Raw genomic sequence first — 20,940 nt, forward strand, 5'->3', positions numbered from 1 at the left:
AATAACGGTTACTGAAAAAGAATAGCTTCAGTGGTCTTACTCTTTCCCGTTAAGTCATTACAACTGCCAGTGACAGACACTGGATGGGAGCTGATACCAGGATGAACATATTACCTACCACCCAATAGTTTTGACCGTTGAGTCATTAAAACTGCTAGTGACAGACACCGGATGGGAGCCGGTACCAGGATGAACACATTACCTACCACCCAATAGTTTTAACCGTTGAGTCATTAAAACTGCCAGTGACAGACACTGGATGGGCACCGGTACCAGGATGAACACATTACCTACCACAGAAGTCAGATATCAGATTTTTAATTTTTTTTTTTAATTATGGCCAACTTGGAGGTGTTCTGTAGTTTTTATTATGATGCCACTAATTAAACAATCCTGCGGTGTCATTAAACTCAATTCAGTTCAATTATCAGAAAATGACAAGAGGAAAAATAAAGGTAAATATATTTAATTGGTCAACAATGGGCAAAACACATCACAAATAGGTAATAATAAAGAAATATAATACATTCTGATTTGGTCAATATTTTAAAAAATCACACGTAAAAGAAAACAATTGCTATTGTCACCACAGCTCACCTGACAAAAAGTATCAGAGAGAACTACTGCTATTGCCTCAACATCTACAGGTGTACCCAGTTATATAACAACCAAGGTAAGCAGGCTCAAGCTTGTTTTACAAATTTTGACAAACTTTAAAATTCTATTTTATTCATATGCTAGTTAAAATTTAAATAAATACATTTAAAATCCCAACTGAAGAAAGAACGTTATTTCCATCTACTTGTATTATACTGTTTTTATCTCATCTCTAAAATTTAAAGTCAACCATGTGAATCAAATGCATTTAAAACTTTAAAATATCAATAGTAGGGATGGACGTAAGTGACACAGTGTATACAATGGACCATTGTATACCTGTCCCTGACAGGTTAATACTAGTATTTCAACAGGAACATTACCAACTGGTTTATTTAATTTTTGTGATGGCAATGTTAGTACCCACCTTCAATTCTATGGGGCAAGTGGAAAAAATATTGGATTTTTAATTTGCTGCAACACACTGCTTGGGATCCATCTTCTGACTTTGGTTTCAAAAACATATTTCTTACTACTAGCACAAGGACCAACATTATGAAAATACAAGAATTCTTACTGCCAAGAAATCCTATTCCTATTCAAAACATCTCAACTAAATTTGCAAAACAAGCAATCAAACTTGCATTATGAGATATGATTTTGGGAAAACTCTAGCTCTCTGTATTAGATTTGTCTGTGGAGTTGAAAAAAGGACAGCATCCTGTGGAACACATCAGAGCACCAGTCTCTGGTTTCTGGTATATGAACATCTTAAACACTTTCTATCATTATGTCTTAATTACACATCACAGTATCGCCACGGTTCAACAACAATGGATTAATTGTTATTTATGAAAAATATACTATAAGAAAAGTATGATCTAGATAATATAATTCATTCTTAAAATTTTTATTTGCATCCATGTAATAATGTCACTGTCTCCATTTTACAATCTGGACCAAAGTTATCCTTCAGTCACATGTAACTTTCCTAAACAGCTCTCTCGGTCTATTTAATAATTTACAATACATGCATCATTTTCCTTGTACGGACTTGCCTGCACATTGACCCCATAATTACCTGAGGGCCTAGGCAGCTCTAATATGACTGAAGGCAGGCAGCAAATTATCTTCAAAATAGTTTTCACAAGCAGTTTTGGATTTTCATTTCAAAGTATTCCAGAAATACATTAGGAATTATTGATTTTTAAAAGTGATAATATACATTTTATACTTTTATCCATGTTTGTCTCAAATTTTCTGCTTTGCTGTTAAAAAAGTTACACTTTAACTTTCAGACTAATGTCTAGAAGTGCTTCTCAATTTCTAGCATTTGCTTCCAACTTAAACATTTGAGAAGTAAAAATTGCTTCCCACTCCACAAAATCAATTCTGAGCCTTGCCTAGGTCCGTGCTGATTGCTCATTCCACCCTATATATGACCATGTAGATGAAACACCCACCTCAGAATGAATTTGTGCAGCTGTCATTCTAAGACCAGGCTCTATGCTGTCACTCTAAGACCAGGCTCTAAGCTGTCATTCTAAGACCAGGCTCTATGCCTACAACTTGAAGTCTAGACCCAAGGCTATAATAATGTCTCATCCACACAATTAGCAGAAAACCAAGAGTCCTGAGCTGGCACCTAAAATAAGGCTATTATTACGAAATGAGAAAACACTAAACAACTATATTAATGCACTAACAACGTCTCGTGTTAAGGCAAATGTGATATGTCAAAGAAATGCAACAAACTTTGCAGTTGAAAATCATTTAACAATGTAATCAAATGAATCATCCGTCTGGGGTTTTTTTCATTGGCCTGAGAACAATCATTATTTTAATTATAGTGTATCATTTAAAACTGCACCAATACAATAAATAGTCAAATTAAATGCAATTCCATGTTTTTGAGAGACTTCTTCAAACAATATTTGTTACAACAAATAATGTAATGAACAGTAACTGAAACAACCAGTAATAAGTAGGGAGCATGTATGATGTGACCCCACCCACAAACAACCAAGTTTGTAAAGTTTTGTTTGTAAAGTTTCGTTCACCCCTGCCACCTGGTGGCATTGGGCACAAAATACTAGTAGTTATTTCTTCCAAGATTAAAGTGTACAGCCTGCTAAGTATCACAGTTAATGTCAAGTGGAAACATATCGTTGCCTGAGAAATATTTTGTTTTATGTTAAATAAAGGACACAAAACAAACTAATTCTTGGGCAGTTGTTTCAGCAAACTAGTTTTTAAGAGATCTGTTTGTTATAAACAAAATGTTCGTATTCTGAATAAGCTACAGCCTCTTAGTGTTATCAGAAATATATGTCTAAATGTGGAGAAATCTTATCGAGTTCCTTTTGCATGTATATAAAAACTATTTGCTTGTTGGTTGTGTTGATCCATTAGTGCGGCATTTCAGAAGACGGCTCAAAGTAAGTCTACTTCATCAGGCTCGTTAGTACCCTGGATTTCACTCTTCTCACAGTGGGAATATCTCACTGCATGTCTCAACGAATTTCAGTTTCACTCTCACAATGGAGGCATTCCGTAATGATGGCGACCCACCTCAATCTCCACCCCTGATGCAGTTCCAGTGAAAAGGGACATTATCACAACACAAATGGCGACCATGAAAATAAGACAGGCCGCGACAAAGCGCAGTGTTTTCAATGGGTCATCCCAGGACAACTTCGTTGCAATGTTCTGAAACTGAATCACACTTTTGGCCACAGAGTTATTATTTTCCCTGAAAAAAAAAGAAAGAAAAAAGATTGTTACTAAAAATATATATATATTTTAAAAAAACACATCAAGAAAGTGGAAATTGGGATTTTCAAATGTTGAGAAAAATGTTTTTTTTTTTTTTTTTTAAAGTGAAATATTGTCTCGTTTACAGAATATATTTTGCCAGTGCTATAATTCAATTCACTTTCTTGGATTCAATGAAATCATGAACTTTGAGGACTAATCTGTCTGGAGGAACGTAAAGATAAAACAAACCCATGAAAATACTACGCAGAGTCCGGAGTGGAAAACGATGTAATGTTAACAACTGTCCAGCATTGGCTGCAGGACTTTTAATTTCGTCAGCTTACTGCATCAGTTATTCATGATGATAATTACACAGTCCTGGGCCCATATTTTCGAAGCCATCTTAGCCATGATATGTCGTAAATCCGTCGAAATTGTCGTAACTCCAAAATATCGTAAATACATCGTAGACTAGAACCAATATGGTGCCTTACTTCTTATTTCATAATAATGACGAAGATACAGCTCCCCAGTTTTGTAAACTCGAAGTATTTTGCCGTCAAAACTTTAAAACAGTGTATTGCAACCGTGGCCTTTGATTGTTATGCTACCAATTTCAGAAAATATACCAATTGATATAATGGGGCCTGATCGGGGTTGTTGAAAAAGGCACAGGTGTGAAATGTGATATGCACCTAAATAATGTATCGGAAATAAAAGAAATATTACTGAAGTTAACCTAACTGACAAATTTTCACTATTTACAGTAATAAAAAATAGACATAAAACTTTTCCAAAATTAATATTTGAAATGCCTTACTGGTACATGAAAAATGTAAAAAAAAAAAAGAATAATAAAATATTATTTTATTAAATGATATTTATATTGTGTTATTAATATAGTAAAATATGTTGTGTGACAATTTTAGGGCCATTCAAATATTACGTAACGCTTGGTGGGTGGGTGGATGTATGTACAAATGTTATGTAGCATTACATGGGATGAGTGTACTGAACATTATGTAACACATTTTTTTATTACTAAAATATTTTGTTTGTTTTTAAAGGAAACATGTCACGTAAACCATATTTGGCACCAACCATGTACAATTAATTATAAATTGAATCACCTAAAAAAAAAAATTATAAAAAATTAATTACTTAAAATATCTCCATAAAAGAACCCCAGATACGAGCTCTTAGCGGAAATTGCCGATCTTTAATGAGCAGGGCAATCACGAGGTCCGTGACGTCAGAGACGCGTCGCTTGATCTGAAGCCTTACACTTAAAAGCATTAGTCCGTACCACTCATAAAGAATCTAAGACTTGCACAGCTTACCAAAACAATGAGTGTTCGTTCGCAAAACGTTTTGCCGTATCAATATGAGCTGTTAGTAAATGAAGAAAGACACACATTTACTTACAACAGTGATACTGAAGAAAAAACGGATAGCGAGTCGGAGGGTGGAGAAACTGATGGTGCCAGACCAGACCGGTCGACCAGTTTACAGCCCGGAGACAAAACCAAAACTCGGATGCTAATGCCGAGGTGTATACTATTCATATTTAGCATAAAGATACACCTCGATATGATGTATTTAAATATGTAAAAAATATAAATGTAGGACAAACATTTTTGGGGGTTTTTTAAAAGAAAATGTCGCATTTTTTATGTTCGGGCTGTACATAATGAAATCTGTATGCACAGTGTAAACAAACGCTCTAATTTACGACAAGGCGCTTCACTTTCATTAACCTGGCTTGTAAAACAACATAAATGACTTGAGAGTATAATCAACTTTTAAACTAAATATATTTCTATTTGCATCAATAGAACGAAATGGGGTTATAGTATTTTTCTCTCATAAAAAAAGTAGCATATTATTAAGCCTATTGGTAGGGTGCGTTAGAGTAAAAACGACCACTCACGATACCCAAGTGATAATTTTCTTTTCTTTGGTACTACGTAATTGGTCAGTTTTGTAATTTTAGATGGGAAAGTCTACTTAATCAAGGGTTTTACAGCATTATTTACAGTAATGAAGCAGGGCGGCTGATAATGTCTATTAACATTGTACTATAGTCGCGACAGGTTACGCCACAATACCCTGTGATCTTAAAAAAACTGGCACGTATTTTGTACGTATGTCTAGACCGTGGTAATCACTTACCTGGTCGATACCCTGCAATATACACCTGCCAATCAGGAATCACATGTGCAGGCCACGGAAAGAAAGGACCAATTAACTAAAACAACACTCCGATTCTCAAGTCAGCCCGTGGATGAAACATAATAGTTATTTCGACACCGACAGTAGTGGGTTTTTTTGTATTGAACTTCGTGTTGCTTTGGGGCATTATTTAAAATTATTATTGTTTTCTACACGTTTTTTAAAAACATATTTAAATACATCGTACTGAGATGTATCCTCATGCCAAATCCCATGTTTGTATATGCCATATTTAATTACTTATTGACGTTTCCTTCTTCGGACGGTGAATACAGATTTTGTTATGTAGGCCTACAGCCCTAACATGAAAAATCGTTTTTTTTTCAAAATAAATAAATAAATAAAAAATTCTACATTTTTGTTTTAACATATATAAATACATCATGCTGAGGTGTATCTTTGTGCCAAATATGTACAATGTACACCTCGGCATTCGCAACCGAGTACTGTTTTTGTCTCCGGGTAACGTTCGGGCTCCGGGCTGTACTTAGGCTGACACCAAAGTACTATGCGGTGTTGGTGTCCAATCTTTTCTTTTGCGATAAAATACACGCGTCTTTCTTCGGATACAATCCTTTGGAAAACCATAAAAAGACAATGCCTATCGTTTAAACTGTTTATTTTTACACCCAAAGGCCGCGCAGTACGGCACTGTTGGACTGAAAAGATCGTAAGCCCCTTACTCCATATATAAACAGTTAACAACAATGGAAGAGTACAGCGGCTCTGACGTCACTTCCCTTTTTTTCCGAACGCTCACGAAGAAATATGCATAAATCGTACTTTGATACTGATTAGCGTAATTTCTTCATTTTAAGTTAACTACACGTATTTTATTGTTATAAAGTTATTTGTATATTATTTTTATATCATTTTTCTTTTAAAATGAGCTATAATATGGTCTCGTGTCATGTTTCCTTTAATGTGTTTTTTTTTACCTTCTCATAACACTGTCACGGCAACAGTGTTTAATGTAGATAGTTATAGCTATAGTTCTTCCCACATACTATAAAATTTACTACAAATTATTTATTTATAAGCGATTGTTTTCTAAACTGCACACAAAAATAGTGAATATTTTTATTTTATTTCCAAAACACTTACTTTTCTTGTTAACTAAAACCAAAGTGAACTTATTTACAAAAAAAAAAAAAACATTTTTGTAGGAGGATGGGACAAACTATACATGTAAACACACAATGATTATAAATCGAGTTGAAATACATGCATATCTGTGCCATTGGCGTAACCAGGATTTTATATTGCCCCCCCCCCCCCCCCCCCCCCCCCCAAATCCTGGCTATGCCAATGGCGCAGATATGGATGTCTTGTATATGCAGGTAACCCATATGGGGGGTGGGGGGGAACCCACACTATGTATGTATGTATGTATGATTTTATAAAATTTATCAGTGCTTTCTAAACCAAATCAAATAAAATCAGTTTATTCATAAGTACATAAACAGCACCTTAAAATTATATTACACCCATAGCATGTCTTGTTTGGAAATGGGGGAAGTCTACAAGCTTTAAATAATTTTAAAACATTGTGGGGCGTATGGTTTAGCATTACTGGGGGAGGGTGTCTTAATTTTGTCACAAACATCTGAACGACCCCTTAGGCTGTATCCATTTTCCTTCTTGGATTTTATATTTTTTATTATTAAAGTATAAAATTAAAGTTTGTTATGTTTAACAACATCACTAGAGCACATTGATTATTAATCATCGGCTATTGGATGTCAAACATTTAGTAATTTCGACATAGTCTTAATGAGAAAACCTGCTACATTTTTCCATTAGTAGCAAGGGATATTTTATATGCACCACCTATAGACAGGATAAGACATACCACGGCCAGTCATGGTGCACTGGCCTGGACGAGAAATAGCCCAATGGACACACCGACGAGGATCAATCCCAGACCAACTGCACATAAAGCAAGGACTTTACCACTCGTGTACAATAATGTAGCCTAATCACTGTTAACTAGCCAACAGAAGAGAAAAGAATGCTGGACTTCTTCATCACATCCGATATTAAAATTTCCACTTCTATGGAACATTACTTTCCCTTATGGGGGCCTCTGTCGGTGGTTCGGATGCTTGCATAGTATCCATTCTGGAAAGTCAGCTGTACCGAGATGACGTTTAGAGAAAATTTCCTTGATGACGTTACCAAGAAATACCCATCTTTTCTATCTCCATTTAATGAGAGTTCCCATTTTTGTTTACGACAAATATTGTAAATTATGACACACTAAGAGAACTTTATGATACCTTCAAAAATCTGTCGTATCTTAAATCTACAACATTCGTATTTTGCTCGTAACTAGCTACGATATGTCGTAGCTAAGATGGCTTCGAAAATACGGGCCCTGTAGTTCAACACTTATAACTTAAAGTTTGTATTTGACTTCTCTGACATACAGGACACAATACTTTTCAGTCGGTGATAATGGTTACAATCCAGACTCAGTGACACTTTCAAACATCTCTCTCACATCGGGGGGGGGGGGGGGGGGGGGGGGGGGGGGGGGGGGGGGGGAGAGAGAGAGAGAGAGAGAGAGAGAGAGAGGGGGAGAGAGGGAGTGGGAAGGGGGGAGAGAGGGAGTGGGAGAGACATAGCTCAGTGGTATGGCACTCGCTTCATGCGCAATCGATCCCCATCAGTGGGCCCATTGGGCTATTTCTCGTTCCAGCCAGTGCTTCACAACTGGTATAATAAAGGCTGTGGTATGTATTATCCTGTCTGTGGGATGGTGCATATAAAAGATCCCTCACTGCTAATTGAAAAGAGTAGCTCATGAAGTGGCGACAGTGGGTTTCCTCTCTCAATATCTGTGTGGTCCTTAACTATATGTTTGACACCATATAACCGAAAATAAAATGTTTTGGGTGTCGTTAAATAAAACATTCCTTCCTTCCTCTCACATCACATTTCTATAATTGAAAACTAAATCTTTTCAACTTGAATTTGAGTTGGTGCAAAGACCAAATACTCTAAAATTTGCCAGACACAGACACAGCAGTCATTGATCAACGACCTAAATGGTCATACAGGACAAAAAGTTTGTTTTGTTTAACAACACCACTAGAGCACACTGATTTATTAATCCACGGCTATTGGATGTTAAACATTCGGTAATTGTGACATATAGTCTCAGAGAGGAAACCCACGACATTTTTATATTAGTAGCAAGGGATCTTTTATAGCACATACCACAGCCTTTGATATACCAGTCGTGGTGCACTGGCTGGAACGAGAAATAGCCCAATGAACTACCAACGGGGAGTGATCCCAAACTGACCGTGCATCAAGCGAGCACTTTACAACTGGACTATGTCCCACCCCACACAAGACAATCACTAAGATGACCGACTGACTCTCGAATAACTTTGCAGGTGTGTACAACATAATATGCTGGATTAACTGACAAGTAAAGAAAGCACATTGGGTAGATTAGCAAGTTGCCCCATCTATATGGGCAGAACAAATACTTACTTCAAGAGTTCTTCTTCCGAATGTTCGACTTTTTCCATGACTTCCTCAATATTGTTACCAATTGAGTTCTGCTGTTCCCGTAAGTCACTCAGCTCTTTACCCAGTTTTGCTTTGACACCATCTTCAAATCTGAATGACACAGATGATCAAATTTGCATCATTTTATGTTCACTGACAAAACATGTCACCTCTTATATAAATGGTAATTTTACAGAAACTGTTTACATGCAAAATTTCCACATGAGCACAATACTTTATTTATGAAGAGTTTGTTATATACAAGGAATGGTACATGTCCTATTTGTAGGAAAAAAGGATATAAACTACAGGTTAATAATTGGTCAAAGTTAATGAGTTGTCAAAGAACCTAAAAGTGGTGAATTAATTTTTGGGGTGTCCTAATGTGGAACATACCCTTTCTGGTAGGCCTCTTCGTCTTGTGAACTTTGCTTGCTTGGTGCAGGAGAGCTGCTACCTTGTTCTTTTGGTCTGTAATAACAACAGTGCAAAATTGTTTAACTGGTTTATAATAACAATGCAAAATTGTTTAACTGGTTTATAACCGGCCTCAGTGGCGCAGTGGTTAAGCCATCGGACTACAGGCTGGTAGGTACAGGGTTCACATCCCGGTACCGTCTTCAACACAGAGTGAGTTCTTAAGGGCTCAATGGGTAGGTGTAAGGCCACTACACCCTCTTTTCTCTCACTAACTAACTAACAACTAACCCACTGTCCTGGACAGACAGCCCAGATAGCTGAGGTGTGTGCCCAGGACAGCGTGCTTGACCCTTAATTGGATATAAGCAAGAAAATAAGTTGAAATGAAATAACTGGTTTGTTATAACAAGAGTGCACAATTGTTTAAATGGTCTGTACTGTTAATGCAAAACTATCTGCTTTATAATGATAACAAAAGAGTAAAGTTTGTTTTATTTAATGACACCACTAGAGCACACTGATTTTTTATCTTATCATTGGCTATTGGACGTCAAACATATGGTCATTCTGACACTGTTTTTTAGAGGAAACCCGCTGTCTCCACATAGGCTACTCTTTTATGACAGGCAGCAAGGGATCTTTTATTTGCACTTCCCACAGGCAGGATAGCACAAACCATGGCCTTTGTTGAACCAGTTATGGATCACTGGTCGGTGCAAGTGGTTTACACCTACCCATTGAGCCTTGCGGAGCACTCACTCAGGGTTTGGAGTCTGTACCTGGATTAAAAATCCCATGCCTCGACCGGGATCCGAACCCAGTACCTACCAGCCTGTAGACCGATGGCCTAACCACGATGCCACCGAGGCCGGTATATAATGATAACAATGCAAAATTACACTTTTCAGATAAGACCAGTATGGTGTGTAATTCAAAATCATGTGATCTGTTTAAACTTGAACAAAGTTAATAGGAATATGGCTATCCTGAGATAATAAGTTGGCAATAAAAAATATGGGTAGAAAATTTAAAGATAGTTAATGAAATCATAAAGGCCATGCCATAGCTGCCAAAATGGATACATGAATATGGGTTCTAAATACAAAAACATAAAATAATTGGAGGTAAATATTAAACTGATCATGTTTAAAAAGCAAACTAACCCTGTCATTACAAGGTAATAACTACTGATGTGTATGCATAAAAAGATAAGCCCTCTAAAGGTAAAATCTCTAGGACATTAATTTCAAAGCATGTAAAAAACACACTGATATTTGTTTAATTTTAGAACTAAAAATACTGTTATACATTACCTATCTGTGGAGCTCTCTCGCGATAATGTTGAACTTTCTCTGGACAGTGATGATTGTGATGAAATGGCGTTCTGACGTTCTATGGAAGCTTTTCTAAGTGTTGTGGTTATAGCATTTTGAACAGAAGTGCTTGCTACAGCAGCCTGAAATCTTTGCCTAGCATCCTGCAATACAAACAATATATTCAAACATTCATGGACATTAAAGGCTTAGTATCACTGATTACAAGGTTTATTTTTGTACCAATACCAAATTACAAAGGAGAACAATTTTATTCCAAAATTCTACACTGATTATATGTTCCTTTTCAGCCACCATAAGCTGTTTTGCAAATATTTTAAATTACCTACATTAACTAAAAATAAAGAAACAATTTTTTTTTTCTTCTCAATTACCGCTATGTAGCTATAATTAAGTTTTATAAAAACCCCAATATATATCTATAATAAAGAGAACTATGATAACCATGTAGCTGGTTGAATAAAGTTCTTTTTGGGACAAATTAAATGTAGATATATTAGATAATATTTTGTTGGGCTTAATGTTATGCGTGTATATTGTTTTCATATAAATATTTAATTTTCTGTCACCTATAAAAACCACCAGTAGCATCTAAACATTTCAATCTCTATATTTTTGTACTATTAAATTTTTTTTAAGACTACAAACACACACACACACACACACACACACACACACACACACACAATTTCATTTTACAAAAAACAGCCATAAAGTTAATATTTTATGAGATAAAAAAAGAAAGAAAAAAAAAGAGAATATATGTCAGACACGACTTCACATTTTTTCATTAAGATTACAAATCACACAGCCTTTATTGAACATATTTCCCAAGGAACTAGGAGGACATAACCAGAACCTTCAGTGTGCATAAGCACATGTCAAAGAGCCGATTGATTGATTAAATATAAATATGCATCAATAATGTAAATTATCATTTAAAAAGGAGTTAACCGAATCGTGGCATGCATAATCTTTGCCCATGTCTTGCTGATTTTAAACGCAGGGAAGTCAGTGTTCTAGATCAAGAGGTTTAAAAAGAGTCTGGACAGCTATGTAAGTAGCCCACAACGCCTTGACCAAAAGAAGCTGTGCCCAGATTGACATGGGTTCAATCACTGCAGGGTGACCGTTTTCCCAACTTGATGGGTGACAGCCAGACATTTTATGGAAATATCACAGCATCAAGAATTACAACTTCAAAAGGAAATGTAATGAATCACTTTGGATTTAGTATTCCAATCCACAGCATGTCCTGTAACTATGCTCCTGCTGTGATGTTTAACAGACCTGAAATAGTTTGTATTCTGTCAGTTGTCTTTCATTTAGACAAATTTGTGAAGATTAAATACATAAACATTGCATGTTTTCTATTGAGCACATTTAGAGAAATTGTGAGATAAAAACAAAAACCCATACTACAATACAGGTAGCACAGGTACACTATCAGCCTCATTTTTGTTAAATTCTACCACAATCAATTTTATGTCACTGGTATTCATGAGAATCAAATTTTATTTCACTGATTTTTTTAAAAACCCCACAGAACTAACGACAATTTCAGAATTTGATGCTAATAAATTTATAATTATTATTTGGACATGACAAATATACTTTCTAACAGATGTTGCCTGAACACTACCGGTAGATGATGGACTAGATATTTCTTTATTTTTAAAAAAAAGATTGATATTACAGGAATCTAACTGGATTTGTATGATTTTTATATATGACAATAATACAGGGAGTGAATTTCTGATTCCAAAATGAGCACTGCATGTACTACTATTTATGTTGTAGAATGTATAACACTATCATTTAAAGTGCTGTTCCAGATGTATGATGTATTGAGCTATATCAATCAAGATATTATTTAATATGATTAGAAAATTAAAAAACAAAATGTAAAAAAATTATATACCGGTATATTTTCCATTTAAAAATATTCCCCCGAAAAACAGAACCAGCTGAATTCGTTTCGGGAATTTCCGTAAGATTTGATCCGTGAATGTCACGAAGGGAACTCCTTTCGATAGTCAGTGCCATTGTTCATTGCTTCTTTTGTGTTTATTATGGTTAAACGGCGTGTTGTTGGAGGCTATAGCAATACAAAGCCGATAAATTTAGTCTTCACGCATTTCCTAGTAATGTTGCTGTGAGAAATCTGTGTGTGAATTTGATTAAAACAACGTGAAAATACTGGACAGGAAGAAAATGCCAGAGACCATTGTGACTGCAGACACTTTAGTTTCGATTCGTCCGAACTGACTTGTCGGCTTAAGTGAGATATGGCAATACCATGTGTTACGGCTTTTAAAAAAAGATGCCATACCAACAATTTTTCTGCGACACAAAACAAATGACAACAAGCCGACGCCATCCACACCGAAACGACCTTGGGGTGCATATCGTCAATGTCCCCAATTGCGTTATGCTTTCAACTCCGGTCAGTTTTTATTTTCATGTACGGTTCGTGCAATCATCGAGATCCGATTTGTTGTCGTTTGTATCTTGTTCATTTGTGAGATTTTTCTTTACAGTTCGAGAACATTAAAACAATAAAGTACAAACAAGTAAGTATCTATAGCCTAGTCCATCCCATCCTACAAAAATGTAGGAGTTTTTTGTAAAAAAAGAAAGAAAAAAAAAAGAAGCTAATTTTGTATGCATCTTAGAAAACAATCGGCTCAGAAATAAATGACTTGTAAATTCCATAGTATAAAAAAGGGCATTCCCTGTAAAACAGACTATAAATACATTAAATTAATTTTACTATATCTTCCTACATTTTTCGTGCTGGGGTGTCTTTAAACATTCATTCATTCATTCATTCATTCATTCATATCTTCCTACAGAGAAAACCTTTTTTCATACTATGGAATGTGCTCTAAGTTATTTGTTTCTGAGCAGACTGTTTTCACAACTGCACACAAAAAAATAGTATTGTTTTGTTATTTCCAAAACAATTTTACTTTTTTTTAATGTCAAACTAAACTGAAATTATTAACACAAAAAAACATCTTCATGGATGGATGGGACGGACTAAAAGTCGTTTTTGTTTATTTCTTAAAATTAAAATAAGTTATTTATTTCTGAGCAGACTGTTTTCATAAATGCACACAAAAATAGTATTGTTTTGTTATTTCCAAAACACTTTTACTTTTCTTTTTACGTCAAACTAAACTGAAATTGTTAATTAAAAACCCCATCTTCATAGAGGGATGGGACAGACTAAAAGTCGTTTTTGTTTATTTCTTAAAATTACTGATATCGGGTCCACTTGACTCGTAGAATTCAAGAGTTATTTATCGTCTTTTCTACTACATCACAAGTATTAGAACATACAGTATAGCAAAATAATTCACACGAAAAGCTAAAGAACAAAACAAGAATAAAAGTTGTAAATTAGTTGTAAGCTGTCTCCACGACCATTTTCATCGTCATCTGTCAGGCCGGTGGTTCGTTGGAAGATGTTCCAGGTTCAAACTGATAAGGCATTAGTTGTTGTGTTGCACACATGTTAGTCCAGTCGTCATTACTAAACTTCATCATCGAAAGAAGAATCGCATGATCAATGAGCTTGGCAGTCGCTGTCGGTCCCACTTTTGCTTGCGCTGGAAGTCATCTCGTGGTTGGTTTCTGTGAAGCGCGTTCCCTTCGTGAGGTCACGGCTATTTACAGGCAAATGTTTTTACCAAGAATTTTACTCGGTCGTTTCCGGCAGTGTTCTACGGGGGTGATGTTTTATTACTTTTATGGGGCATTTTCATAATTATTGATTTACATATCGGTGTAAAATATTATTGCAATGAATTAAGAAAGCATTTAATTGTGGAATTTGAAATTTTAGTGTATGGTCTGGCACAGCACTTTAAGTGAATCCACTATTTCTAAATTTTTCAGAGCCAAGTGTCATTCTATCGTTAAACACTTAGAACTTGAGACAAGCAGGAGTACTAAAAAGCTTAAATCATATCTGTGGTGGGGTTTGTGAGCTAAGAATATCTTCCAAAATTCTAGTTATTACATGGTTATATATTATATATACTTACAGCATCATCAAAATTTAACTAAAACATAATGATGATATATTTTGTTAGCAAAGTCAGTTCACTCTACTAAGTTATTCTAGTTCTGCACAAAAAAAGAAAGAAGGGAAATAAAGGATTCAAACAGCTGAAATTTTATTTTAAAAATCTGAAATTAAATTGAACAATTTTGACATGCCAAATTTATTAACCCCACTTCACTGGTTTACTTAAAATGAAGCAAAGAAAAAGATACACCAAGCGAAAAAGACAATACAAATAATATAATAAAAAACAGATAACCCTAAAAACAATAATTTCTGAAGTGTTTACAATGAAACCAATGTTTGATGTGTATCTGACATAACAGTCAGGAAACACATCCCATTATAATCCAGGTTGAAGCATACATTTATTACTTGGTTGTATTCTTTTATACATCAGTATCAATTAAACTATTTAGTAAGAACTGTGTATTAAAACTATCTTAAAACATCGTAATATTTTGGGTTTCTTTGAAAATGCATTTATTGGTTCAAATGCCAGTACTTCTGGTGCTAAATTCTATGTGAATACATACTGCCTATCTACAAAAACTTACACCCCTAATAGACCTCTCTCGCATTCCACTGCGCATGTGTGCATAGCGCGGCAACTCATGGACGCTAATCGTGAACTCACGTGAGCCCTGTTTACAAATTGGGGGCCATTGACAATGGGAGGCCACACAATAGGAATGTGAATTAGCTCTATTATTAATTATTCTATTAATAGGAAACCAAAACTTCTTCTGTAAACATCTAACAAATACTTATTACTTATCACAAAATAAAAAATATTTTATTGTTAACGCCCGAGAAATCATCGGTTCGGATTCGTACACAAGACATATAGGACATGGGCTGAAATAATAATGTGTATGAGTGTGCACATATGTATGCAGATATTTATCGTATTTAACGTGATTGAAATATTTATAAAACAGCATACGGATAACTACATTCTGGATTTCTTTTTAGCCAATTATTTAAAGTTTTGTTCAGTATTTGGAAGAAAAATGCAATGATATGTATGGAATATAAGCTACTATAAAACATTAGAATCAGGCCTGTAGGAACGATATTGAAGGCGGCACAATCTGTAGTGGAGGGATAGTCTAGTGTGTGCTTGGGGGGTGAGGGACACAAGCCATATTTTAAACCGGATTTATATAAAGTAGTTAAAAGTGGGAGTACAGCCTCTCGGTTCTAATGACCTGAGAATGGCCAGAAATGTAATTGTATTGTATATACAGATATTTATATTTGAAGCAAGAATATGTAGCCTCAGAAACATGTAAGGTTTATTTATAAGAGATTAAACTAACTGACAACTTGATAATATGGCTACAAACTCAGGATGGTTCATTTATTATAAATTCAAGAGGGTTTATTATGCACAGTCAAAAGGTATTTTGTTTGAATGTTGGAAGCAAACATATGAAGTATTATGCCTCGGACGACGGACAAGCTTGAATTTATGCTGAAATAATTAAAACGGTGAAAGAAAAAGATTTAGGCCAATAAAAAAAATAAAAAAATAAAAAAATTTGACAACTGTAAATTAATCAAGGTATCGACACTACATTTATTGACATTTAAGCAAACGTACTATGGTGACACTCCAGAATTGACAGTTGTCAAACAAAAACACGTCAATAGCAACTTTACTTTGAAAGTTGTCCAGCGTTCAGAAAAAACAACAACATCATGTGCAAGTTTATTTTGATATAAAGATATTCGACGTCGTTCCCATTCAAAACGACACCACATCACATATCCATACGTCATTTGAATATATCAATCGATGGTTAACTGGTATATACAGTTTACAAAAATATGTTGTATTAAGTTTGAGATTATATGATAAAGAGATTATTACCCTCGTGTGTTTCGGTATCATCAATATCATAGATTAGTAATAAACATAATGTATTATGCTCGGCAGACTTAAGTTGTATGTGTCTCATATAAATGACAGTGAAAAGTAAATACAAGAAAAACATAAAAGGTAAAATAAATAACTATATTTAAAACTTCGTAAATACCAGATATTTCAAATGAAGTTGTATGTGTCCGATATAAGTTATAGTGAAGAGTAAATAAAAGAAAAAAGAAAAAAGAAAGAAAGAAAGAAAGAAAGAAAGAAAATAAATGAATAAATGAATAAATAAATAAAAATAAGATGCCCGGTAAATAAAGATTTTTTTTTAAACTTCGTAAATACCAGATATTTCAAATGAAGTTGTATGTGTCTGATATAAATGACAGTGAAAAGTAAATAAAATTAAATAAATACATCAAATAAATAATTTATGGATAAGACATGTAGCATTGATTAGTCTTTTTAAAGGGACATTCCTGAGTTTGTTGCATTGTAAAATGTTTCCTACTAATAAAATATTTTTACGATTAAATTTAGATATTAAATATATTTTCTTGTTTAGAATAACTGTCTGTATATTCAACGTGTTTCTGGTCGTCTTAATATTTGTCTTAAAGCTGCACACCCTAGTTCCATCCAGCGAAAATAAATTATAATTTGGTTAATCTACAAACCTGTAACACACTTAAATCACGTTTTTATCAAATGGAGTGAAAAAGCAGTTTTTATATCGATAAATACCATGGGAATCCCCATGTCCCAATTGCTTGAAATAATTTTGAAAGTTAGTATTCTGATGTCACCGGTAGATGTCGCTCGAAGCACAACAATGCCTACGTCACGACAAATTTCACAGACTTGGGGTGCGTTTCTTTCACCTCTCCTGGACATGTTCCAACTGTTCTGTCCTGGTTGTATCCCCTCTCCAGATATCGTAAGACGTAAGAATTATTGGTTTTAAGGGTTTGTAATGTTTTGTATTGAGACACTTACTTGTCTGAACTTTATTGTTACTGAAAATGTTCACGAACTGTGAAGAAAAATCTCACAAATGAACAACAACAAATCAGATGTTGATTGCGCGAACCGTGCACGAGAAAACAAACCGAACCAAAATGATAACGGTCACGTGGTATACCAACGTCTGTGACATTGAAATGGAAATATCCCCTCTAAAAATAGATTAGACCTTGTCTGCTCAACGTTTTTTTCTCAGAGGCCCGTGCCATTTTATGAAATACGAAAAATGCATTTTGTGGTATTACAAAAACCAGGATTACCAAAAAACACTTCAGGTGAATGGAAATGTATATTCTAAATAATAAACGGTAAGTAAAGTGCAATTTATTTGTGAAAAAATGGGTTTAATAGCGAAAAACAATGCTGTAATGGTTAACAACTAGCCGTAACTAGGGTGTGTCCCTTTAAATAATTTCGTACATATGAAAAAAACTTATTTTAGGAAATAAAATTAAATTTAACCTAGTACAAATATTAGAACGATCAGAAACACGTTGAATATACAAACGTTGTTATTCTAAACAAGAAAATATATTTAATACATAAATTTAATCGTAAAAATATTTTATTAGTCGATAACATCTTAAAAACTGCAGCAAACTCTGGAATGTCCCTTTAATGAAACGATAAGGTGAAAATAGAGCTGTGATAAAGGTCTATGTGAGGTACGGATTTTGTTGGGTTTTTTAGGTGGAAGGAGAGGCATATTTTTATTAAATTTAATTAAACATCACTACAAATCCGTGAGAATATAACTATAATTCTAATTGTTAAAAGTAGCATACTCTTTGCATGCATGCGCAATAAGAATGCGAAAGACTGACTAGCCCATAAGTTTAAATTCAAGATCATAGCATCAAGTGATGACAATTAGTACATTGAGCTTACCAAACCTTTAGTACAGGAACAGGATATAATGCCACTAATACAATATCAATACTGATATCCAATACATGTACTAACAACAATGGCTAGTAAATACTATCAGAAATGTGAATATATTCACTGTACATCAAACTCATGCATATGACCAACACCAATAGTATTTTGTTAGTCTACTAAACACATGCAATCAAACATGCATTATAACCTGTAAAACAACAGTAATGAATGAAAGTAAGTATTAAGTTGGTCTGTTTCATGGACAATAAGTATTAAAAATAAGAAAATAAAAATTAACCTGTTTTGAAAATACACATGTACATACTAAAATTATAACTGATGCTTTATAAAGGTTACTATTTTATATTATTGGCGAGTTGATGATTTGAGGTCATCAGACAACAGTTTTAGATAGATATGTAGTGTTAAATTTTATTTACAAACACAGCAAATATAACAGTATAGTTTATTTATGATAAATAGGTCAAATGAAGAAGTTACTATTTCAGCCATCTTTGTCTGTCTGTGTAAAATAATACTTTATTTACCAAATGGATGAGAAAAAAACAAAGACTCCATCATATGCAGTGGTGGTGAACATTTTAGCCCTGGGAACTCAGCTAGCCTCTTCCTAGGTAGAAAATTCCACCACCTCGGGTATATTTTTTCTATGCCATATGACAACATATAATCTTATTCTCTATCCTACTATAAATTATAATACACTAGATATATATTAAACCACCAATCTAAAATATTTAAAAAGTTTAAGCCTTAAAATGAAAGTAGGCTGGTATCTGGGGTGGACTAGAGGATCCTAGGCCCATATCTATCTACATGTTTTGAACCAATGACTGGTTCTTAACAGGCCCATGTGATGTCCACCCCAGACTGCTGATAACATGTAGTACTCACCTCTGGATCCTCCAACAAGGTCTGACTGGTTCCTAGCTTTGGTGGGCATTCCATAAAGAGAGGATAATCCTATAAACATGCATGCAGATAGAGTCACACAGAATAAACTACTGGTATACACTACTGTTAGAGCTATAAGAGGTTTTTAATTGTTTATTTCTGTTAGTAGTTGAGTTAACTAAAGTCTGAACCAAATTGCTAATAACTATGATAAATTACTCTCCTACCTTTACTTACCGTTTGATTTCTCCCAAATTTTGTCCAGACACAAATTGTGGAAAACCTATTACAGTGACACATATTCCACATATGTAATGATGTCACTGATATCGACTTTGCCGAGATTGCATAGGGCAAAATACATGCAGTTTTCGGCCATCTGCCATTTTGCTTGTTTATGGAATACTCTTTAAGAGGGGTGGATTGATATTATGTAATCTAACACTGTCATGACATGCACTAAGGTATAACGCACTCGTCATGATGTCAGATTAATTATGTCACATACTTAGGAGGCTTCTTGAAGAGTATAACACAAAAAAGCAAAATGACAGATGGTGAAAAATGGCACGTGTTTTGTCCTAGGAGATCTTAACAAAGTTGATATAGGTGATATGGTTTCAGTCTAGTATGCCATAGTGACGTCATAGCCTTCGATGGTTTTACAATTTTGTAGTGCTAGGACTGTTTTAAAAATATGGGCCCATGTCAATGTAATAGTTTGTTTCATGATTTATGTTTGGACAAAAAGTGGAGAAAATCTAATGGTAATTAAAGGTAGGAGAGTAATTTATTGTAGTTGTTAACAATTTGGTTAGGACTTTAGTGCCAGAATCGTTAAATGTTTACAAAGGTAAAAAGCTGTAACTTCAATCAATGCATAACACCTATTCCATCTTTGTCCAATATCTGTTTTATGATATACTATATAAATATTCTACTAAACCTCCACTACAAGTACATATTCAGGGGTTAGTGAATGTCAACTGATGTGTATTCACCCCTTTGAAAATTCCTCTTTTTTTTCTTCTTTTTTTAAAGCACCATATTATATCAAGTTAAAAACCCAACCCCAAAACCCTGTTGCTACTGAAGGTCCACCCAGTATTTAATCAAGGCCTGTGGTATTATTCCTTACAGGGTAGGTGCTGGATGTAGCTCAGTGGTACAGCACTTGCCTGACGTGCGTTTTGGTTGCAGGATCAACTGTCCTTGATGGACATATATTTTTCCTTGCTCCACAACTAGTACATCAAAGGATGTGGTATGTACTGTCTTGCCAATGGGAAAATGCATATAAAAGATACCTT

The 20,940-nt window shown here is 34.6% G+C and overlaps 1 protein-coding gene across 8 annotated transcripts in view; it reads right to left on the bottom strand.

The window, feature by feature from the left end:
* Window positions 1–450: 450 nt before the first annotated feature.
* Window positions 451–20,940, bottom strand: part of LOC121372468 — a 169,332-nt gene continuing 148,842 nt past the window's right edge. For 6 of the 8 annotated variants that reach the window (XM_041498787.1, XM_041498791.1, XM_041498788.1 and 3 more), the window contains 5 exons: window positions 19,631–19,699; window positions 10,842–11,005; window positions 9,505–9,579; window positions 9,091–9,219; window positions 451–3,349 (listed from right to left, as the gene is read on the bottom strand). In XM_041498787.1, the coding sequence (XP_041354721.1) occupies window positions 3,133–3,349; window positions 9,091–9,219; window positions 9,505–9,579; window positions 10,842–11,005; window positions 19,631–19,699 (654 nt within the window). In that variant the 3' untranslated portion in view covers window positions 451–3,132. Of the gene's footprint in view, window positions 3,350–9,090; window positions 9,220–9,504; window positions 9,580–10,841; window positions 11,006–19,630; window positions 19,700–20,940 lie in introns of those variants that run through there. The other 2 variants (XM_041498790.1, XM_041498792.1) reach the window with 2 other exon arrangements.

Source organism: Gigantopelta aegis, chromosome 4 (genome assembly GCF_016097555.1).
Source record: "Gigantopelta aegis isolate Gae_Host chromosome 4, Gae_host_genome, whole genome shotgun sequence".
Lineage (NCBI taxonomy): Eukaryota > Metazoa > Mollusca > Gastropoda > Neomphalida > Peltospiridae > Gigantopelta > Gigantopelta aegis.